This window comes from Sinocyclocheilus anshuiensis, unplaced genomic scaffold (genome assembly GCF_001515605.1).
Source record: "Sinocyclocheilus anshuiensis isolate Anshui unplaced genomic scaffold, SAMN03320099.WGS_v1.1 scaffold263, whole genome shotgun sequence".
NCBI classification, from domain to species: domain Eukaryota; kingdom Metazoa; phylum Chordata; class Actinopteri; order Cypriniformes; family Cyprinidae; genus Sinocyclocheilus; species Sinocyclocheilus anshuiensis.
This window is the reverse complement of record NW_015549593.1, coordinates 1,365,717-1,391,139: the sequence shown is the minus strand read 5'-3', so window position 1 is coordinate 1,391,139 and position 25,423 is coordinate 1,365,717. Positions and strand designations below refer to the sequence as shown.

Sequence of the window (25,423 nt, the reverse complement as noted above, 5' to 3'; positions counted from 1 at the left end):
AATCCACAATTGTTAAATGACTAGCTGTTTCAGTAGTATAGGCACAAGGCATTAAAATCATGCGGCTGTTTTCCCAGATGCCAGAGGCCACAGCATTCAGCAATGAGAAATAAACTTCACTCAGCATGATAACTTCATGACTAGTGTGTCAGATTACACTGCAAGGATTTTTTGGGGGGGGGGTGTATGCCTACATGCCATTTTTACTGCTCATGAAATATTCAAGTGACATGCTACTGCTTCTCAGTTGCTCATATATTTTACCATATTGATGCCGAATTTACACGGCAACGGTGGCACAGAAGCACTTCAGAAGCGGCACTTAGGTGTCTTTACACAGAATGTTTAATGCTGCTGAGAGATGGCAAATTTGCATTTACACAGCAATTTACCGTATACTGTATACTGAGTCTTTTAGTCTAGCTTTTATGCAGCATTTACACAGAATTTTGAGCAGGCATAGAGCAGCCTTAACTCAGCTGTGTAAAGACGTCTTGTGTTTGACTGCGGGACAATTCAGAGAAGACACAAAAGCTCTTACACCTCTATGTGCGAAATAAGTGCGGGAGTGTTAAAACGCTATTTGTAGCGAGCATCTGATAAATAATATTAAACGGCTCGTGAAATACTTGATTCTTATTGGTCAATTGCACTATCCAGCAATCAGACATTGATTAATATTCGCTATCGCTCGTGGTAACACTGTATATCAGGCTGCTTGAAACACTACTTTCCCGTCTCGCGTATCACACCGAGGACTCATGCTCTTGTTTCACAAACTCATCTGGTGCCATCTTGCATCTCAGTCATCAAATTATAGTAAAAATGACCCCAGAGGACTTCAGTATAAATATTATTGTAATATTGTTGCAGTGTTTGGCTTGTTGCTACGCTGATTATTTTGTACGTTGTAATGGACGATTTTTCTTAGCAGAGGCTGAGAGAAGTAGTTTCAACTCAAATCAATATTTCATATATTTTTTTATCTACTGAGAACTGCTGGATAATGCAGTTCATACTGCAAAATAAAACCCTTCAAAGTAATACAAGAGTTAAAAAGAAAAAAGAAAGACGTACTTGGTCCACACTTTCTGCCAATTTAGAATTAGTGAGGAACAAATGACGAGTAGGACCAGGATGTTCGAAAACAATAGCTTCCTCCCCCACCTGGAATTCAGGGAAATTAGAAAAAAGAACACAGCCAGTAAAAACAGCAACCTGAAGGGTATGAGTAAAAAAGGCAAATATGTAGGGGGCATATTGAAAGGAAGGCTAATATTCAGAAACAACAGGCAATGAAGGTAATATCTCATCATGGCCTAAGAGCACATGGTGGGACTCTTAAATGAGTCTTGATTGTACTGAGCAATTTGGAACTCAGCAGAGCACTCAATTAAGGTGAGCGATTAACAGCGGATCTGACTTGTCCTGCTCCCTGTGATGTCACCGTTCTTGGAGTGTGGCAGCCATAGCAGGTGTCTGATTTGACCAAAGCACTGGCCAGCAGCTTGTATCATTAATAAACCCCAAGACTCAACCTATCAACACCGCAGTACACTCCATTTTATGCCATTTTCTCCCCGCATGAGGCTTTCCTTTCTCCTGTTTTGCTTTTAAATGTAGTCCTATGTGAACCCATACTTCAAACCAACATGCCTCCTGAATTTATGTTGCGGTAGACATTTCTATGTAACACTAAATGGTACAATAATCTGACTTCATTTTGAGGGGAGCTTTTCAGAAACATAGAATGTGCCATGATTTGGTCTCCAGTGGTCATTTTTGAGAAGATTAAACTCTGCTCTTAAAGTTTAGTCAAAGTGCACTAAGGTTACCTTTCATTAGTCTAGTTAAGTATACCATGCCTTTTTAGCCAGATTTGGTGAAGAAAAATAGAACGTAAACCAGATATAGCATTTCTCTCACAGTTTATGAGAACATACGCTCTGTGACAGTATAGGGCTCGGTTCTCCTTTTGTGTGAGCTGCTCTAAAATCGTGTGTGTAATTGCGAGTGTGTGCCGTTTGCCGAGAGTCGACCAGCGTGCACTGTACCTCCTTCAAACGTCTTCCCAGTCAATGGAAAAACAAAGGTCAGGACTCTGGAAATGTCACTCAGTCCCTGGCTTGGCACTTAGAGGTCCAAGGGAACCCGGAGGGGGGGCTTGGCCTGGCTGCAGGTTCCGGGGGGACAGAATAATGTGTCACATGGCTGCCGCTGCGTCCTCTTCCCCTGGTGGTTGGGGGCCGGCAGAGAGGCACGGTGGGGGCTCATTGTTACACTGCCTTTTCCATCAGCTGTCAGGAGAGCAGGGGGCCCGGCTAAATGGGCACTATAAAATACTGCACGCCGGGGAGTTGGCCCTCTCAAAAATATACAGTATACCTAGCGAGCGGAAAGGATAGATTTAAAGCTTTCATATTTAATCACAAAAATGACATCTATACATTATGCGTAATAGGCGCCCTCATTTTCACTTTTATCATATGTGCTTGTTTGTCCACACTTGTGTTAGGGTGTAGGAATGCATACTGTGCCATTACCAAGAACACTTGAGCAAACAAAATGATTACCCAAAGTAGTATTTCTAATCTCTATTCAAAGTTCCAGGAATAGGAACTGTTGCAGTTTCCTAATATCCATAATATTATATTGGATTGTACTCTTAAAAATAAAGGTTCTTTGCTGGCATTGATGGTACCATGAAGAGCCTTTAACATCCACAGAACCTTTCCATTACACTAAATATTCTTTATAGTGGAAAAAGGTTGTTCAGAATATTAAAAAAAGAAAAAAAAAATCAGTAATTTTAGGAGCTGTTCACTGAAACGTTCTTTGGGGAAACAATGTGAAAAGCCACTTTTGGAATCTTTCTTTTTAAGAGTATACTATGAACTTTCAAAAGCACTGCATTCTAATGAAAGAATACGCCATCCAGGAGTGTACATTCACTTTCATACACCTTCCATAAAGGGGTAAAAGTGTAAAAGGAGGAACCAGCTCCACTAACATTTAGGGCCTTATTTGTTTCGCTTCAGAATAACTTCAGACAAAGGGTGAAAATACAGACTGTACTTCCATACAATAAAGAGTGGAAACGAGTGAGAGAAACAGAGAAGAGAGTGAGAGAGGGAGAGCGAAAAGGAAGCTGATCAGATGATTATTTCAGCCGAGCAGGATAAGTGGCTGAAACGGAGCCGTGTTTGTCGCTGCACTGCGGGTGATCAAGGTGAAGAAGGAGAAAAGGGCCAGCCACGCCCCCGAGCACACCTGAGATTGCGTTACCTGCCATCTCTCAAGCGTCATACTGGGAGCGTGGAAACCCGAGCGCAGCCACGAGAAGAATCTGGCCGTCAGTCAAGTGCTTTTGTTTGCAGTTCTATGAACAGGCCGGATCTGGTTTCTCTGCTCCAGAAACAAGGAACCTAACCAAAAGAACAGCAGAAGAGCATCTGAATACAACTACACATTTCCCAGACTAAATCATTTGTCACTACAGACCGATCTCTGGAAACCTGAATAAATTGGTTAAAAAATGTCACTATCTATTTTACCTGTATCAAAGTCAGTGCCAACTTACTTCATGACAGTTTCTGATTTGGCTGACTTCAATTCCATTTACACATTTTTAAAACATTTTTGAAGGTTGTAGAAAAGATATCACAGTGTCCTGGCAAATATCTCAATTCAAGTTAGCTTTGTTTTTATCAATACTATGGGTTCATCTTCATCCAAATCTCAGGATGTAGACACAATGTCATGGACACAATAATGTCAGGCGTGCTTCATGGTCATATTGAATTCAGAGAGACTTTAAATAATTAAAATACTTAATCATCTGCAGACATTCCTGAGGGAGGAAAAATACTTCTGACGCTATCAAATAATTTCTTACATGTGAAGATTGGAAAAGATAATACTTAATACTTTAAGTCATTCAGATGTGATTGTATTTTATTTGCTTATATTTTGTCATAAATACTGAGTGATTGATGTACTTGAGACAAAACTCAAATGATCTAAATGATTTGGGGAAGATGTTGCCAAAGACACTTTAGATGCATCACCATGTATCTTTGATTTGGGCTTTTCCATAGTATCCCGCTCTAATTAGACCCATTAGAAAACAGCTGGACATTACTGGACAGAAAGGAAGAGTAAATGATTAGAGAAAAACAAGGCACTGAGCAAGAGGTGGAGGGAATTAGGTAGAAGAGGGCGGTGGAAATTAAGCATCTGATGTAATAGGACACTGTAAGTAGGCAAGTGAAAGCCTCCTCCTTTCCTCCTTCAGGGATAATTGTTGTTTAGATATACTTTTACCCGTGTCTCACTCTCAGGTCGTGTTTATACAACTTGTTATTGTGGTTTCTCTTTGCCTTTTCTCCCTCATTTCCCTCTCCCTCTTCCTCCTCTTCTTTGTACTTTCTTGCTAGGGGAAAATCTGCGAGGCTTGCTCGCCGGTGCCAGCAACAGTTAATCCTTTTCCAAAGCACCTTAACTATGCTGGGAATTCTGCAGATGCTAAATAAAACAACAGGAACAACTATGCACTTAACACCAGCTCACGCTGGCAGGAGTGCCTCTGTCTTCAGATGCTCCGTTTTTTCATAAGTAGTTCAAAACAATCTGCTGTTGTGTGATAACTGTGTGTTTCTCTTGAGTGAGCTGGTAGCAGGGCCGCGGTGGGTTCAGCAGCACCGCCTCTAATCCCATTATGGCCGTTCACCTCAGATTACATAAAATAAATCAGGAAATATGCAAGGAGGAAATAAGACATTTCTCTGCATTAGTTGACCAAAAGTGTCAAGCATTGATGACCGTCACATTATGAATCAGTTTTTTGTGTTTATGTGTGTTTTACATTTTAAGGTAGCTGTATCTGTCATGTAAAAAATATACATCCAGCTCACTCAAGATCTCTCTCTCTCTCTCTCTCTCTCTCTCTGTATATATATATATATATATATATACACGTTTTTTTTATTTTTTTTTATATTCATCAAAAGTGACACTTTTTTTTTAAAGGCTTTTATTTCTAATAGTTGCCGTTTTGTTGAACTTTCTGTTAGTCAAAGAATCCTGAAAAAATTACTACTAAAATATTAAGCAGCACAACTGTTTTCAACATTGATAAATGTTCCTTAAGCACTAAATCAGCATATTAAAATGATTTCTGAATGATCATGTGACACTGAAGACTGAAAAAATTCAGCTTTGCCATCACACAAATAAATTACATCTTAAAATATATTCAACTAGAAAACAGTTGTTTTCAATTGTAATACCTTCACAATATTACTGTTTTTACTGTACTGTATCCATATACAGTATATACAAACACACACACACACACACCAGTTATCATTTAAAATACCAGTTATGACAGTGAAAAAAAAACAACTGAATGTAAAACACGCATAAAAACTGATTCGTAAGGTGACGGTCATCAATGCTTGACTCTTTTGGTTGTTTGTTTGCTGAAGAAGCTTCCTACAAAAAAGATGTTAACTAAACAATTCTTTAAAAATACATATATTATATCTTTGTTGTTAGTGCTGTTGCTGGTAACATGGAGAAGTCAATTGCCCTCAAACATGAATGAGTTTATAAATGTTCTACCGATAATAATATGAGGGATTTTAATGTGATCAAATGCAGCTTAACAGCCACCCCCTTTATATCAATCTAAATTTCTTATTTTTCTACACCCAGATAATTTATTTATTTATTTTTAAAGGACATGGGACTTTTTCCCTGAAATGCATCCATCAATCAGTCGTGTTGTTTTGAGATCAATATGATTTAGTGAACTCTCACTTATGTAGACTGGGTTGGAAAAAGAGACGGTGGGAACAGGTGTTGTTTCAATACAGCGCTCATTATCCTTGAGTGATGACCTTCAGTGGCATACTGTACTCCTCCGTAATCATCCTTCACTCTCCATCTCTTTCTCTAAATGCTAACTGGAGCCTTTCAAAGCAGCCAGTGCAAGGCAAAATTGGCCTATTGAAGAAGTTTATTAGAAATTGATCTAGTCTTTTCAACTCACACAGGGGCCAGACGACTTCGAAAACTTGTACAGACATGACACGATCACAGCGCGGTCGCATTCATGCTCTCGGTCGTCCTTTATTTGAGGAGTCACCTTTAGAACGGCGGGTCAGAGTAGCGAGACGTGAAAAGTCATATAACGTGTATGCAGTTAATTATGTTAATGTATGAACCGACTGATTTTCGTAACAGGTTGTCTGACAAATTGAGGTTTATTTTTATGTCCTTTGGCATTTATGTCCTGTTACTGAAGCTGTACGGTATTGAGAGATATTCTAAAGTAATGTTAATCTAACCATATGCTCAAGGTTATCTCAAGAAGTTATCTCAAGAAGTAGCCTACTTAAGTATTTTTGGGGAGAACCTGTACTTTACTTGAGTTTTAATATTTCTGTCAACTTTCACTTTTTTACTCCACTATATTTCCTAATTAAAATGTACACTTTTACTCCAATACATTTCCCCGAAGCTGCAAGAAAGCAGGTTTGACGAATCAGTGGTCTGGCGCTTGCAAGTTAAGACTCCTAAAAAAAAACAACTTAGCGCAGGTGCAAACAAGTTCTCGCACAACCGCGATTGATTTTAATTTTCCACTCAAGTCAAGGCTGGAGTGTGCAATATATCGTCTGTGCTAATATCGTAAGTGTTGTTTTAACGATGTGCGATCTGACATTATGGAGTATATCGCAAAAAACAATCAAAAACACACCCAGAGAGTGCACGCATTCATGTGTGATTTAGTCTATTAAAATGCATTCAGCATGCCCATAAGATTCAAGATGTGAGGCAAAGTGCCTCTGTATGTCTTTTTATTTATATCATTTAATATAGTTAATCTATATCACACTAAGAGTGCAGATTTTTCTCCAGATATCAGCATGATAACAAATATTGATTTTATACAAGTTTAATAAAGTTAGTATTAAGTTACGTAGGCTACATTATAGATGCCTGTTTTTTGCTGTATTTTGTCAATGAAAATAGTTCCAAACAGCGCTGTTTTGCGCCGCTGAGCGACACACAGGACGGTGTTTCCTTATTGAATGAATGATGAATCAGTTATTTGAACGAATTAAACAGTCAAATGTTTCATTCCTGAATGAATCAACCTTTTGAATGAAGCGATTTAATCTCAATGACTCACAGTGACTTGCTGTCACCTACTGGCGGCTTTAATTTCACATTTCAAGTATCTTTTCATGTTTTAAATCTTTTAAAATATCAATATTCAACGTTTTATGTTAAAAACAAAACATTATTAATGCATTTGTAATAACTGCTGGTTAAATGCATCCATGTCCCCCTCTGAGCTGCATTAAACAGTCTGTGTAAATGAATTTTAATGCCACTTCAGATTCCAGATTCCAGTTTTCTTATGTTGGAATGAAAGAGTCTTCGTACCAGATGAAGTGGCTCTTATGTTAACTCAAAGATACAAAATGGAAGAAAGAGTTAAAACAACACAAGCTTGCTACTCAAACTGTGTATAGAACAATTTTTTATATTGATTTGCTCCTTTTTAAATTTATTTACAACTTTAAGTACAATAAATATCACATACTTTCAAACTTTTACTCAAGTAATATTCTAAACGGTGACTTTAACTTCTACCAAAGTCATTTTCTGGTAAGATATCTATACTTTTACTTAAGTGTGGTTTTTAAGTACTTTATCCACCGCTGGTGGGCTATAACACTTGATTCAGCTCTAATCATTAAACTGTGGGAAAAAGGGGACAGATAAAAGAATGACTTCATCTGTCCCTGTAAGGGAAAATGAGAGGGCGAAATTCAGGGTGGTCTTTTCACACAGGAAGGTAACTTTTCCATCCTTCTGTGTTGGTAGAGAGTTTTAATATTTTATATTTTCATGAAAACCATAATACTTTTTTTTCCAGAAATCTTTAATGAAAAGAAAGTTTTAAAAAAAATCTGCATTTATTTGTAATAGAAATAATGTGTAACATTGTTAATGTCTTTATTGTCACATTTGATCAATTTAATGGATTCTTGCTGAATAAGATTTTTATTTATTGTTAAGTGGCACAGTTTTCCCACATTGATAATAAATGTTTCTTGAGCACCAAATCAGCAAATTAGAGAGATTTCTGAAGGATCATTTGACACTGATTTCTGAAGGATCATGAGTAATGCTGCTGAACATTCAGCTTTACCATCACAAGAATAAATTGCACTTTAAGATATAGTAACATAAAAAATTTTTTATTTCTAATTAATAATAATAATAATAAATAAATAACAAATTGCTGCAGCCATGATATTAAAATTCAAGACTAATTCACCACTGGTTTCCTCTAGATCTTCCTGTGGGTATAATGGGGCTTTTAAATTCATGAGCAAAATAGGTAATCAACTTGATGTTACTTGACATTTTGATCTACAACGAAAATTACACACACCCATGGCAAAAACATGAATTTTGAATCAGTTATGTTTATTTTAAAAAACGTATGTTTCTAATAAGTAACTACATAAGAACATTAAGGGTGTGAGTGTATTTTGTAGAACAAAATGATAAAGTATCATCATATTATGTTAACCACAGACTTGATTTTACTCATGACTTGAAAAATCCATCAGGGAAATCTCAGGGGACCCAGTGGTGAATTAAGCCAAATTTACACTGCAAAGGTGGCACAGAGACACTTCTGAAGTGGCATTCAGGCATCTTTACACTGATTGTTTAATGCTGCTCAAATGTGGAATAACATGTACAAAGCAATAATATATCTGATAGGGACTGAGGTGGGTCTGATAAGGCATAATTTAGTCTTGGTTTTTTGTTTCTGGTTTTTTTTTTTAGGCATTGCGTCTTTACACTGAATTTTGAGCAGGCATGAGCAAATTACACACACCCATGGCAAAAACATGAATTTTGAATCAGTTATGTTTATTTTAAAAAACGTATGTTTCTAATAAGTAACTACATAAGAACATTAAGGGTGTGAGTGTATTTTGTAGAACAAAATGATAAAGTATCATCATATTATGTTAACCACAGACTTGATTTTACTCATGACTTGAAAAATCCATCAGGGAAATCTCAGGGGACCCAGTGGTGAATTAAGCCAAATTTACACTGCAAAGGTGGCACAGAGACACTTCTGAAGTGGCATTCAGGCATCTTTACACTGATTGTTTAATGCTGCTCAAATGTGGAATAACATGTACAAAGCAATAATATATCTGATAGGGACTGAGGTGGGTCTGATAAGGCATAATTTAGTCTTGGTTTTTTGTTTCTGGTTTTTTTTTTTAGGCATTGCGTCTTTACACTGAATTTTGAGCAGGCATGAGCAGCCTTAACTTGGATGTGTAAAGATGCCTTTAGTCTTCCAGGTTTTGACGTCATGGCTGCAGCACTCTATATCACTGTTTTTACTGTATTTGTGATCAAATAAATGCAGCTTTGGTGAGCATCTTTCACAAAAAACAACAAAAAAACAACAACCCTAAACTTGGGAACTTTAGTGTATTTAGATCAAAAGGTAAGAAATTGTTTTGATTCAAACTGAATGCAATTTCAAAGGGCATCAAACGTGTCAGTACCTACAGTCATTGTTACAAATGGACCCTCTTTAGCTGTGATTTTGGTTATCATTGAAAGCTATATTTCAGTGACCCTTGTTAAAAGGATCCTGTGTCCATCACAATGATATTGTAATCTAGTCCATCTAAATGGCTGAGTCTGTTGATCACTCACTGTAAGGGGTGTCAAAGGTCAGCTGCAGTAAGAGCTATCAGTGACATCCAGAGGAAACTGAGTCATTGTTTCTTATGGTCACCTCCTGACCCCTCATTAACGCAATCTCCTCTACTTAAAATAAACACCAAACTGTGTGTGTGTGCGTGTGTGTGTGTGTGTGTGTGTGTGTTTGCCCGTATTTTTGATTGAAAGAGACAAAATGCCTGGATTTTTGTTTGCATCTGTGTATTGCGTACACTAAAAGATTTCTCGCCTAACAGTGTAAAAGGATTGGCTTTTTTGGCAGAGGTCTCAGGTATTGGCTCTGCGCCTCAGAGAGAAATAACAGCTTTTCCTCAGCCCTGCAGAGAAATACTGCCACATTAGAAACAGAGGAACCACAGCAGTTTAAAACAGCTCCGCTGCTCAACGTAAATAAGTCCATCAGCCATAAAGTCATCACTGTGTTTAAGGTTTACTCTTCACAGAAACTGCATTTCTCTCTTTTTTCTGCAAACACATTAGAGAGGTGCAGGGTCAGAGTAATATGCATACTCACAATGAGCTGACTGAAACAGAGACCAGCATGTGCATGAATCACAGTAATAGCTCATAATACGCAGCTCACACTTTCACTGAGAGTTTGGCCACAATGCATGTTTGTGTGAAGAGAGTACTGGCAGATTATTCTGAAGATGAATTACTTTTTATTATTACTAGAAAATTAAAAAAGAACTGACTGAATTTAAAATTAAAAAAGAGTGCATGCAGGAAAAGTTAAAAGTCATCCACTGAAAAAAAGTTTTTTATTTAGTTTGAATTACTCAGTCTGAAAACAGTGTGTGAATGCAGAGACTGAATTCTGTTTATTAAATTATCCTGTGTAAATGCCAATATAATGACCAGTTTATACTCCAGATACTGTATTTTTAAAATTCTGTTGTGACTGTTTAATGTTTTATATTGTAATACAAACTATAAATATTGTATACAAACACACACACACACACCTATATATATATATATATATATATATATATATATAAACAGGTTTAATTTAGCATAAAATATGATAATGGAGTATCAAATATGTAAACCCAGAAGTTCACACATTTGAGCTTCCATGTTTAATTATTAATAATAAATTAAATTTAGAATACATTATTTCATAAAATACAATATTTAAAACTTTTAATGTATGCAGTCAGGTACAGAGTGAAAGTATGTGTCTAATTCTGTATTTTAATGTAAGCAAAATCATGAATATTTCTGGTGTCACTGTTGCCGAGTGAATGGGTAAGGACCAAGTCCAAGCCTATTCAAGTTTCCCACCAATGTACCACCAAATGTAGCATTTTAATGAACAGTACTTTTGTTAACTGCTTATCATGTCTTAGAAGTAATAACAGTTTTTAAATACCATTTTAACTCTATTTTAGTGTTGTTTAAAGTATAATGGGAGTATCATATCATGACATGAGCATATTGTTACACCCCAATATTCAATAAACACACACACACTCACACACTGAAAGGTGGCTAGTCATTCTGATTAACCTGAAGGTTGAGCTCAATCTAAACGTGTTTTTAAGTACTAGAGGAAAGTAACCACTAGGGCTAAAAAAAGAAAACCTTTGTATATGAACACAGGGAGTCCATCTATATGTAAGAGCTGAAACAATTAGAGGGAAAGCTGCTTATTATTCACAATATGAGTGCCACCTTACTCACACCAGGGGCCTGTCACTGTAGACCACAAACTAACCGCAAACAACCTCAAAAACAATACAATGTATATGTTTACTGTTGGTTTGTCCATTCACATAGAAGGACACCATGTATTGATGCCCATTTTTTATCCTAACATTGAGCACAATGCACTGCAAAACAAAGAAATTTATTTTGATAAATGTTTTGAGTAGGAAAGATATCTGTGAGTTTTGTTTACTTTACTTATAACTTGAGTACATGTGCCTGAGTCGTGCTGTGCTGTAGTTCGCTGTAGAGCCCCAGTCATGATCTGAGCCAGACAGGCCATGTGTTCAGTAGTACGCATGAAAGGTGCACTGAAGCTAGTACAGACACACATAAGCTTTTTCAGTGTTAGAGGAAGAACAAAAAAATTATGCACCAAATTTCTGCGCATTCTGCCAGGAACCTATGCATGCATAAAAGTGAGTCTCTGTAATGCATGTAAGCAGACACTAGAAAGAATAGGAAAGTGAGAGAGAAGGAGGGACAGGGAAATAGACAGGGGGCAACAGCAGACAAAAGAGGACACAGGAGCGGGAAGTAAGTTGCTGAGCTAGAGCACCCAGTGCTGTGAAAACGTGGCAAAAAGCCCCATCCCATTACAATGTAATTTCAGCCCAGCACAGTCTTTAAGTAATAACACTCAGTGGGGTGTGTCATTATCACCCCTAACCCCTCTGCCCCCAATCCGTCACGCAGTCCTCAGGGCAGGTACTTCAACTGTCACCGACTGTCCACGCGGACTCCAACCACTTCTACAGCTTTAGCCCAAGCTGCTGTGCACGCTTCCATATCCTTGTTTGTCTTTATTAAAAAAGGGGCCCATACAGCCAAGAGCAACAAAATCAATGACCAATCCATAAACAACTTCTTTTATTGTTGTTTCTTTCTGTCTCTCTCCCCCTCTTTCACATGTAAAAGCAACACAATCAGACGCAGTCAAAGTTTATCCCATCACAAAATACAGAAGCACAGTGGGACTCCAGCAGCGGTAAAACACAAACAATTCTCAGGCCTATTTTCTGACCCCTGCTGAGAGGAAGGGCACCTTGTGAGATGGGTCAAACTAGATGTGAGAAAAAAAGTAATTTACAGTTAAAGTTGTCATTCTTTTTGTATATTTGCTAAAAGTTGTTTTCTAGGTGCATATTTGATCTCAGATTGAAAAATGGGAGAAAGCCAAACAAAAACAAAGGCTGATCAGCCCCAAGTAGGGTTGTAAAATGACACAGTAAATAGATTTTCAAATAACTAAAATCATTATGTCTGCATAAACTAATTAAAATCTGTCTTTGTGATAAAATACCTATTATGCACCAAATGATATGCTTATTAATTTGTGCTCAAATCTTCATTTGCTATGACAGGCAGGACTAACATATTCATATTCTTTATTGGATTTGTCCAAAAACCTGAAGCACTAACTTTGACCATCAATTTTAATTTAAAACAACTCACATGAGAGTCATATACAGAGGCGAGGCTAATCGAAGTATAAAGAGGCGGAAAGAAAGAAATGCAGAGCGCACATTAGAAAATGTATTACTAGGAAGTAGGCTATAATAAACTTATTAACTTACATTTATTAAGATTTTTCGCTTGTGCTATAGAGAACGTATGCGGATATGTGTTTGAGTCGCGTTTATTTCAGGACCTGGACAGCTCCTCAACAACTTCAGAGCGCGTCTCATTTATCTCTTCAGTTGTATGCTATGCCACAAAACTATGGTTTTCTGATATAAAATGTCAACTTTCATGGGAAAATCGCGAGTATTCCAAATTCCCTTCCTGTTCGCACAGACTTCGGCTTACAGTAGCGTTGTGTTACAAATGAAGGAAGAGTGTATTGGGAGAGAATAGTAGCATTGCAGCTGCGCTGAGCTGTGAAATTCGCCGAACAATTGGGATCACTGTTCGTCTTCCTCTCGCCTTTCCCCTCAATTAGCATAGTCCGTTGTGGCTGATTGACTACCATAGCCGGGCCGGGTAGTGCTTTTGTCCTCTAATCACATGAGGACAAGCAGGGGTGACAGGACACAGGTGAGGCCAAGACTGGAATAGATTTATAGCATATGTATAAGGCTAAGCATGGGAACTGAAACATGCCTAAATCTCAGAGACCATTTGTATAATTCAGAAATCAAAGCCAACATAGTCTTGATCTATAGACTGCCACAATATGGTTACTTCCGAGTCCCAAAACCCACGCAAAACGGCTTAACGGGACAATCCGGGGCACGGGAGAAACTGATTGTGAATGGGTGTTTGCGCCCCGCTGATCTCAATTAGCCCTTGTTGACTTTGCGGAGGATTAAATTAGCCGTATAAAGTAAGACTGAGCCCTCACTTAAACTGAGGAAATATTGGCACTAGACTGTCCATATGTGCATGGTATTTTGAGGCTACGTTCAAAATATTTCATATTTAATATATAATTATTTGGACAAACTTTGATTGTGGACAGTTTTATTAATATAAAATTATCTTGTAAAATCAAGTCGAACACTTAATTAAAATGAGGAAAACACCAATAAATCTCTTTCTACTAACTACTAGCTAACAACTACACACATGATAAATTAGCATGATAAATGTAGTTGTATATGATGTTGACAGGAAGAAAGACAAACACTGATCTCTGAACTGAGTACAACTTAGTACAACAGCATATGGCAATAAATTCAAGCTCTTCACCGCAGTGCTAAAATTTCAACATGACAATCTCTTCTTAATTCCCAACAGAGCTAAACACAAACAAGCCTCTCCATCTTTCATATTGCTCGAAACTTAGCAGAACACAATTTCAAAACTACTCGTTCCAATCAGGCCCATGCAAAGAAGGCAGGAAACTGAAAATGCTATGACAAAAATTACCACCAAGTAAACTTCTATGTTACAAATTCTGAAATTATTACTAACTGTTTTTAATTAGATAATTTTATGTAAAGTGAACAAGCATATAGCCTAGTCTAAAAGAGAAATGACTGGGCATAATTTAATTCAATAAGCAAAACCATTAAAAAGTCTCATATCGCCCACAAGTTAGCTACCACTGGGTTAAACTGAGCAAAAACTACGGGTTATTAAACGTCTGAGGCAACAGGAAGCAATGGAAATACTGTAGGCAGATGCGTCGCCGCGCCCTGATTATTATTCCCGCCTGTCGCTTTGCTGTAATGAGTGCGCGGCCGACTGTTGGCGCGCTGATTACTGGTCCTTGGGGATCCTGTGTTTTTCCTGAGTAATTGATAGTTAGACTCCGCTCTAATTAAATACGCTGCCTGCTTCATTGATGTAGATTTTTCGCACCGGATAAAACGAATTGGGCACGGTGAGGGAGAGCAGGCCTTTACGTTTTATGATTCGTCGTTAACCCCGAACCCCCATCTTACACGAGAAACTAGACTGGACTATTCAGAATGCATATGGCAAAAATGAAGACAGAAATGTGTGCTAAAAGTACCTACAGACATTTTAGTTCACTGTCCTGATGAGACTGGGCATCGTTTTAATAGGCCTTCTGAAAATTTCTCCTCCCTTCCCTTTTCGCTCACAAGGAGAGAGCATTTAAGGTGTTCTTTTCCCACCAAATCCCTGACCGCTTCCCGGGACGCTTTGCTTTTTGTGTGGTCTCCCGGGTTGTCTTGCTCTGTCACTATAACTCTGAAGGGTTGCCCCGGTTTCCCGCACACCTGCGTGGCTGCCCGGTCCCTTCAGGAATTCGCTGGGGCTTGTAATCAGCTTTGTGGAGCCATTGAGTGCACGGCTCAGTGAAACTTCCCAACCTCACAGCGCGCTGGACCGCTGAATGGGAGTCACAGCGTGGGGCGCCTCTCCAAGCAGCGGGCCTGCCAAATTCCAGCAGAGTCTCTCACAATCATCCTTACACAGACCTCTCTGCCGAACACGAGGGCGAGAGAAAGAGAGGGATAGGGAGAGAGAGAGAAGGACAAAACAGACAGTTAAGGTACGGAAGGCTAGTTTATTAAACAAGCAGTTTGCTTCATAAGCGCCTTGAAAATTCATAGCCTTGCATTGGTCAACTTGCATTTTTTTCTTAGATAAAGCAGTCTAGACTTTTTTGAACAGCAGTCGTTTTATAATGGTAATTGGATTCTCGGTGATGCACAACAACACGAGAAAATCTGTGAAAAGCAATCCCACGGGTGCATCACCAAATTAGTCCACTGAATTAGCCTACTGTTTGCGTTTCCGAGCAATAATGACGCAATTCAGACAAAAATCGTATTGAAATTTATGGGGCTGATTTACATGCGACAATACCCGGGCCCCTGGTCTGTGTCTGCTGCGGGTAAAAGAGACTGTTGGTCACGGTGGGGAACAAATAATTTATAATTAGCTGAAAGACAGCAACATTTTGGTAAATAAAAGTTTGAACAAAGTTGCTTTTTCGTGGCGTTCTGCATACATGCTTAAATTATTGCGTATCCGGAATATATCCGGAATCGCAGGCTGCAGAAATTACGGCGCAGCATCTCGCCTCTTGGAAGGGCGCAGGATTAAGTGGCAGCAAGATTGTTAAACATGTCAACGTGTAATTGCACGATAAGGCCCTCGCGAGGAATTTATTGGCCCAGTTGCTATTTCTATTCCTCCCTAATCTCGTTCAGCACATTCGTTCCGTGCAATCTGTCTCCGTAATCTTCTGTGACAGAGCAGCGACCAATAGCAGTGTACAGGGTTTTTTGGAGAAGGGAGAAAATATGCAGAGGCGTGATAAAGTGATGCTAATTATCCCCATTTAGGACAGCGAGTGCAAGAGATCGGGAGTTTTCGTACGAGCCAGCAGTGTTGATGGCTTCCCAGCACAGAATATATCGGTGGCTACAAAATAAGGGTATCGCACGTTGAGACGATTTATTGGTTCGAGTCCACCACCACCCCTCCCACCTTGAGCTCCATCCCATCCTTTTCACCCATCCCACCCCGCGTGCCTTCCCCTCTTTTGGCGGGGTAGAAATTATTTTGGTTAAATTTACCAGAACGCTTCTCTTTAACCTGGCAAGTGCCGTGACTTGGTTCTCCGCCTCTCTATTTTCGGCGCTACTCCGTGTAGTTTTTCGTCTGCAGATAAACAAAAAGACAAATGGCTTCTGAGTGGACCTTCTCATGTAGTGTCGGTAGTGGAGTGTGTTGAGTGTGTTCAGAATTATGTACTGTTTAATTTAAGATAGGTTTTCATGAAAAAAAGAAAATAAAGCAAACATACAAAAATTACTATAAGGCTAGAAACAATAATTTAAGGTCATGCTGCACCAAGATCGTTCAGTTTATGATGTACCCTATATTACAGTTATAACACTCCTGAGCCTGTTCTGCTTCATATTTATTTAAAGTGTGTGAAGTGGCACTTGCAGACTCGAAGGCCTCACATGCGCAACCCAACAAGAAAAAAGACGTCTGGTGCCATAGTTTTTTTTGCGGCACTTCTGACACTTGTTGCTAAACTAGCCCCACAGAGATAGCAGTTGACTGTAATAACCTTTGACTCTTTATCCCAACGGTCAGCGTCTCTGCTGGCTGATCCAGGTTACTGTTAAACATCACTCTGTCTCTGCTTCAGATCACACATTGTGTGTTCAGCTACAAAGGTCTTATAATAACGACTCAATTCTTCACATGCAGGGATCAAGAATACATAACTAACCCAAAACAAACTAAATAGTAAATAACATACGAAATGAAAACATACAATTTTCAAATAATCAAATAATCAGAGACTACAGTGTTAATTCAGTACAGAAATGTGTAGATTTGATTAATCGGTGGACCTACTCAAACATATTTCATGTGAATTAAATCTACTTTTAAAAGAGAAACATGGGCTTTTCATTACACGAAATAATGGAAACATCTCGAGTGAAATACACGTTACATTGATGATTTTTTAAACACGAAGGTGTACTGTTTAACAGGTGAATTACTTTTCAAAATTGTTATTATTACTCAACAAAATCTACCCATACACAACTGATTAATTACGAGCCAAATTAACTCTTATGGTTTAAAAAAATCAGGCTTGCTATAGAGGTAAAAACGTCAGTTAAACAAAATGTGAACTGAACTGTAAATATTTTTGTGATAGATGAAATGACAATTAATCCAATTTCAGGGCACGAAACATGAAGCAGCCCTTGCCTAAATGATACACATTTAATGATATTTTATTTTCATGCTTCAAGTACTCAGAATTATACACCTTTGGTACCAATCAAAGTCTACAATGGAATAAGCAATGGTGAACTGAGTACAAAGAGACAACCTAATTATAAACACTATATTACATATACATTATAAACAATTAAACAATTCAAATAATAAATAAATATAAACCTGAAGTCTTGTATCTTTAGTAACATTTAAGTATCCTGATATTTCATCAATGCAATACAATATTAACTGTTCTCTAGTTTGTTAAACTATCTTCATGTTTTTTTTGAATTTATATATTATTAATTTTCCTAAGCAGACGGCTGATTATAAAAGATAATTGTGCTCGAACTATTGACAAAAGTATAACATCAAAAAATGTCACACAAATAAAGCACATTTTTAAAAGTACATTTAAAAACAACATTAAAGGTCTACAGGCCTATATAATCCACCCCCTCTAATGCATATTAATTGTAAGAAATTGTTCAAGCTTCTATGACGGGTAAGCTCAAGAGTGACCTATTTAGAAATACATTTTCCCTGTTTTGATGCTTTCAAAGATCTCATTAGCAGCACGTTAACGCTTGTAAAATACACATAAAATATAATGGTCTTAGAGCAAAATAAAGCATTAGTAATATCTCCCGACTGATATTTTGTCTTCAATCAACGAAGAGAAAGTGTCTACTAGATAGTGTGGTAAATCAAACACATTAAATGACAAAGTCTGATGCATTGGGTAATAAAACTAACACCAATTTAGAGCAGAGTAACTTTTTCTCCCATTTTATTTAGACCATGAATCAACGCAAGGTTAAGATTTGAACCGGCAGGAATGCATGTCATAAATTATGTACAGCAGCAGTGACGTGCCAGTCTTTTGAAATATTAAAACTTATTCACAATTTACAAGAAATATTACAACATAAATCTGGTACATTAATTCACGTCTACAAACGTTTTGGTAAATGTAATAAGCAGGAAACTATTTATGGGCTTTCAAAAACATTTCATTGCGTTATTCACGCTAGACTTTTGTTATTATCAACTCAAAAGTCAATTTGCACAGAAACTTAAATATTTCAAGAATAACAGTATGTCGCATATTTCTTGGCGTGGCCAGAAACGCTTTCAGAATAATTTTTAAAGACGTCATATTTAAACATTATTTCACTGAAAGTGATACATTTGATAAGACCTCAGTTTCTCTCCGAAATGCAACCGAAAGAATATTTACCTTTAATTTACAAGAACATTATAAAACATTCTGTACAAAAGTAGTTCAATGACCATCTAAAAAAAAAAAAAAGAGGTAAATATTTTTGGTGGAGTGATTCTGAATGCGCGTTACCCATCACTTTCCATCAGCTGTTTCAAATATGCGTCAATGGGACAGTTCCGTTTACTCCGGCGGTTGTGCTCTGATAGTGCTGCGGTAAGGCATGCAGTCTGCTCTGCACAGACGGATCCCCGGACTCGCCGGTCGGTAAATACATACTAATCATCTCTCTCAAGTCTCCGGCGCAGGGGCCTCGGGAGTGTGTGGTAACCGGAGGGCTTATATTGGGTTCGGACTTGACGAGCGAGCTCAGCGTACCGATGGCAGCAGAAGAAGCGACGCTGGCGTTTTGATGCTGCGTGTATGATATCCCACCGTAGCCGGACGGAGAAGCACTCATGTAGCTCTGGGAGTTCGAGATGGGGCTGTACTGAAGAGCAGTCATATCGTAGCGGTGCATGGGCTGAGGGTTGTGCGGGTGATGGTGATGAGCGTGGTGATGATGAGACCCACTACCTGGGTGCTGGCTGTAAGCGAGCTGTGCCTCCTGCATCATCGCAGCCGCTGCTGCCGCGGCGGCCACCTGGCCGGAGTAAGTGCCGTTCGCCCAGCCGTTCATGTGCGCGTAGCCAGCGCCGGCCGAGCCTCCGTGACCCCCAGGACTCTCCAACCTCTGGCCGACCCCTGCAGGACTCATCCCGACCCCAGCACCAGCACCGCCGAGAAAGCCGCCAGCCAACGAGTACTTGTCCTTTTTAAGCAGGGTCTTGGTTTTGCGCCTCGGTCTGTATTTGTAATCCGGATGCTCCTTCATGTGCATGGCTCGCAACCGCTTCGCCTCATCAATAAAGGGCCGCTTTTCAGCTTCTGACATCACCTTCCACTCAGCACCGAGTCTTTTGCTAATTTCAGAGTTGTGCATTTTGGGGTTCTCCTGAGCCATTTTTCTGCGCTGGCCCCGGGACCAGACCATAAAAGCGTTCATGGGTCTTTTTACGCGGTCTTGGTTGGCTTTGCTCCCCGAATTTGGACCCGTTTGCCCCGGATTCGTGTTGGTTTGGGGTCCCGGGGAATGAAGGTCCGTTTCCATCATCATGCTATACATTCAAGTGGCTTAGAAGTTCTCAGCTAGCAGAGAAAAAGTATGAACTTTCGGCGCTCTGTAGTCCGCTTGAAGCAGGTGCCTCACAAACAAGTGGAGCTCCGGTGAAATGTGGAATTCAGCTTATTCCCAACCGTTTGCTGTTAATTTCGGGGTCTCTTTTTGCTCCTGTAGCCTGATTAGTGTCGCGTCCAACTGCCGTTTCACATCCACATTAATTTAACGTGCATTTGAGTTACTTTTCCTAGTGGAGTTGAAGAGTTAGTTAAAGCGGTGGCCATATGATGCGTTTTGACAGCGATTAAAATGAGCGAGTGGCCAATGGCGTTCCAGTGAGGAGCGATTTGCATGGAGTTCGGTCATGTGACGTAAACGAGGAAAGAACTAGTAGGCGGGGTGCACGAAAGGTCAACACCGCCCCTTCTAAAGTAGAGTAAATACTGAGGTAGCAGTTTGAGCCTCTTCAATGGTTGCAATAAATGAACAGGAGGACAAATGGTAGATTTTATCCATTTAGATGACATTACAAGATACGATCTAATTCTTTATAATAACTGTAATAGCTCCAGTGCTTCCCTCGTTAGGTCTTGCCAAATCTTTGTGTGTAAAGGGTAGCCAACTACTTGTCAGCTATGCATGCTGAATGTCTGGGATTACAAAACTGTTAAAGGAAAAAATGAAATGAAATTAAATGAATTTTTCATAAGTGCACTTTCTAAAATAGGATGTCAAATACGTCAGTAGGCTAAAAACGACCGTCATTTCATTTCGCCTTCGATTTACATATTTTTTGCCAAAGATAATCGACACACACAATTCCGACTATGAACTTTATAATTAGTTATTCTGTGAGTGACTCAATATAAAACCACACAATAGTTTAAGAGGTAAACAACACGATTTTAAATAGAGGTTCCTAAATCAAGGACACTGCCGTCTGGTGGTGCACTGCTAAGATTTTGAAGCGCGTAAATAAGATGACTGTAAATTGGTATATGGAAAACTCTGAAAGTCTAAAGTTGTCTCGAAATAAAAAGGCAACATACTGGTAAATGGAAGGCAAACATAAAGGTGATGTCTAAATGAAAATCAGACTGTAATTTTTATTTAACTAGAGCAAGGATAATTGTACATCATGTGATCCAATCGCATGACCGATCGAAAAAATTGTTCATGAAAGACGAGACAAATATATTCTTGACCTGGACCGCAAAACTATTATTTTGCCATCAAGATTGATTCCAATACGCATAAGATATATAACTTGAATACATATTCAATGTTGTCATATTTTTTAATATGTGACGAGAACGATATACTAAATCAAATCAACAAAAACATGTTTTGACAAAAGATAAAGGATTTTCATTGCCCATGTAACAGTTTAGATATGGTTTTTCATTTACCCAGTGATGGTGTCTACTCTTTTAATGTTGATAAAATAATTATTTTCTTTGTTATGTATTTTAATTTAAAAAGACAATATTTTGAGAAATGCAATCAATTTATTAAACATACTTAAGATGGCACATCAATATGAAAGGTTTTACAAAGTATTGTTTTTTATTTATTTATGTGTTTTGTTTCAAATATGCCGACACCAAAGCAAGCTCCACCAGCACTGAGCAATAATATGACCAATAATTATATAATACTACTAATATTAGTAGATAGTATGGAACTTATTTGGCTGGTTTTAATTTAAACCATAAAATGTGCCATACAAGCTAACCATACAATGTCAATTTGAATTTAATTCAAAATGTTGTCATGATAGTTCAAAATGTTTTGTTAGTTTTGTGGCAATGATTAAGCAGATTTAATAACAATACATTTTTAAATACATTTTATTGTCCTTCGGATTAGAGCGCTAAACCACATTATGACCCTCCTAGAAACAAAATACATTTTTAAATACATTTTATTGTCCTTCGGATTAGAGCGCTAAACCACATTATGACCCTCCTGGAACAACGTAGCTTGTCAGTTCTCATTCTGCTCCAGTGTCGCGCTCTTCACAGAGTCTTTGTTTTGCGCGCGCTGGGGGCAATAGGGCACTGTTAGCACACGTGCGAGAGCTGGGGTTACAGCAGTTATCCAAAACACACACGATTGTAGTCAAAAAAAAAAAAATTACAGTGATGTCCTTGTTATTTGAAAACGAACGAAGAAGGCCTAAAAGTAAAACTGAAGTGAAAGTTTAATAGTAGTTGTCACACGTGCTTGCGATCGTCCAGTTCACAAAACATTAGGCTAGATGATGGGGGATGGAACGAGGGGACGGGAATATAACCTATGTAATTTATGATCCCAACATAACAATCAGCGAAATGGGAATTGATTATTAAAATGATCCAATTTAATAAAACAATTATAATTTTGAGATTTGTAGTCCAGGTCTTCTTTCGCCTATGAGCTTTCAGTGTGTGTATAACTGTTCGTGACCATTAAAGTAGCTATTTCACTGCAAAATTAAAGCGTGCTAAACTTGTTTATTTCTGTAGACTTGTTTAACCTAATTTGATTGTTTAAGTCCTTTGTGTGGCTTTACTTGACTTAACAAGGGCTGTGGTAAAACGATGGCTTAGACGCTTGAAAATGATATCCTGTTAAACAAACGATAGTGACAGTATGTTGATCAAAAGTCCAACTAAAAGTTATATTCCTGATAGTCACACGAGCTAAGTTATTTTTATTTATTTTTACAGGGAACAAACGCTGGGACAATATATGAACAAACATTGGCTCACACAGGCTATTTTAATATCAGTATTTAACTCATTTAATTAAATAGGCTAGTCTACTGAATTCAAACTTTTACAATTAACCTTAGTTTAAAGATTATTTAAATCAAAATAAAAATATAAATGTACGGAGCAGTGAGCTGGTTTGCCCTTGCAGGTTGTCTTTTAAAGCTGCAAGACTTGTTCCTGCTTAATGCTGTAAACACGAACGCATGTTATAGTCTTTAGATTGGCTAATTATTTGTAAGTATTCCGATAAAATACGACTTTGCCGACAATCGATAGCCTACATCTCCGGACTATCGTTGGAAACAAATCGCGTTAATTTCTTTTATCCGATTAACAGTTAGGTTACAGCACATCGTACGATCAAGTAGCTCAGTAAAACTGATCACACCTTTCTGTGAACAGGCTTTATGGCGCAGTTCGTACTTACGCACCGAACTTCTATCCTGCAACTAACCAGTTAGTAAGGCGACATCATTGTCTCAATATATCACGCTTCGAGACGAGAACATTAACTTACAATTTGTTAAAATATCCAAAAGTAAGCCTTTCCCCAGAAGAGAATACATAGCCTATCAAGCTAAGTCTTGTTTTTAAATCTATATAAACTTACGTTGCACTGTCCTTAATCAGCAGTGATGTAAAATCGTCCTTACCGGTTCTATCGCTGTCCTAACCCAGTCAAAGCCACTCGCCAGACCGCCATCCTTGCTAAAATCTACACTTATAGTGTGCCAAGGCCAGCCATACACAGCTCCCAGTCCCACCACTCACTACACACTGAGGAGAGAGACAAGAAAATTAAATTTATTATAGACTCTAAAGACAATTTCAAGTTATTGTTTCTCCCGGCGAAAGGGTTCCTTCTTACATAATAAAGCCCCTTTTGTGTGACGCGGAACAATACAAAACAAGTATTCTAATAAATAGCCACTTTTTTGTTCCCTCTCGAGGATGAATGGAATTGAGCAGTTGGATTTGAAAGCAGCTGCTCGCGCATTCAGGAGAAGGGGGCGGAGCCCTGGCGCGAGGCGTCTCTCCTCCTTGGAAACGAACTTGAAGAACGGACCCGGCGGCTGCATCACCGAAAAACGGTCTGCAGCCTTCCCTCACTCCGACATCACCACAAAAGTCTGCCCCCGTCGCCACTGCTGCACGGCTCAACCCGGTCATTCTCACTCTCCCTACACATGCGATTTGTCAGGATTTAAGGATATTCGTAAAATTGAGCACTTTAGCTACTTATTGCTGGCGCCGGAAAAACAAAACAAAAACAAGCTCATTCCCTGCACAAAAATATATGCAGACTATATACTGCAGCCTATAGCCTAATGCATACATGCATTTTACAGAGTTTTTACAAACACTTTGTTTTGCCACTAGGTCTGCTGTGCAAACAGTCTTGAATTAAAAAGGTTTGTCCTCATGATCCCTGTCTCCAAACTTTTACAGGCCCCTTGGTGAATAGAGACAAAGCAGGGACACCCTGTTACAGCCTATGATAACATGTCTAACATGTCTATTAGTGTATTTAAAAGCTTAATACAGTCATTAAAATAATCATTGATGTGCAGTCATATATGTGTACATTTTAATTTGACATTAAAATGGTTTGACATATGATATAATAATGCATAATATGAATAATACAAATATAAAAATAATAAATTATTATTCCACTAACACTTGTTCAGTATGACTACAGGTGCAACTTTGTCAAAATAGGGTACATATTCAATAACTGTATGATATAAGAAACAAACATGTTTCTAACAGCCTTCGGATGCCATTCAAGGCTTTTAGGCAGCGGCTACAGCAGCTTGCCACCACATGGTTCTGACAGGCTTTCATAGAGTGGAAAGCTGTTGTGTTGATGAACTCACAGAAAGACACATCATTGCCATCTGATGGCACACATTTACATTGCCTTTGGTCTTGTGATGACCACGCTCTCTCAATACTCTAGGCATCTTTTCAGTCTCCTTCCGGCCATCAAAATTCAAAACTTTTCAATGCCACTGCAATGCTCGTTCAGGTACGATAAAGTATGTGAGTATATGTGAGTGCTGCATGTGCAAGATAACATTTAAATTGATATTCCACATACCCACTTAACCTGACTGCAAATACCATCTCACTACTCCAAAAACATGAAGCATGAAAAGTCTTTCCAACGGCTGCAAATATCTAATAGCATTTTGTTCCAAGCAGGTTCTCCCTCAGCTTCAAGTTAAATGCTGTAATGACCACTTTAGGGATATTATCAATGATTTAAAAGGAATATACTCTAGACAGTCTAGACTTTATCAAGTGCCTTATGATACCCAATGAAAAGAAAGCCTGTCACTTGTTGTGAATACCTAAAGGCAACCACTGCAGCAATCTCTAGGAGAGTCAAACCATCACGCTCAGACACCGAGTCAGTTCACAAGTCAGTTTGATTCCGTACACTCAGTCAAATTCATTTCTCCCTCCCTCATACATATTAAACACGGGATAAACTTCAACATGTTGATAGGAACTACATATATTTACACAGATTTAACCAAACAACCACAACAAAAGGGAATGAACATATTGAATACCATTACTCTCTCTAGCATATAA

At 38.5% G+C, this 25,423-nt stretch overlaps 1 protein-coding gene across 1 annotated transcript; it reads right to left on the bottom strand.

Annotated features, from left to right (window-relative positions):
- Positions 1-18,595: 18,595 nt before the first annotated feature.
- LOC107658211 (transcription factor Sox-1a-like) lies at positions 18,596-20,359 on the bottom strand. Its single transcript, XM_016446672.1, has one exon. It carries the CDS (start codon positions 20,067-20,069, stop codon positions 19,059-19,061), a length of 1,011 nt encoding a protein of 336 aa, XP_016302158.1. The 5' UTR covers positions 20,070-20,359; the 3' UTR covers positions 18,596-19,058.
- Between the last annotated feature and the right edge of the window lie 5,064 nt (positions 20,360-25,423).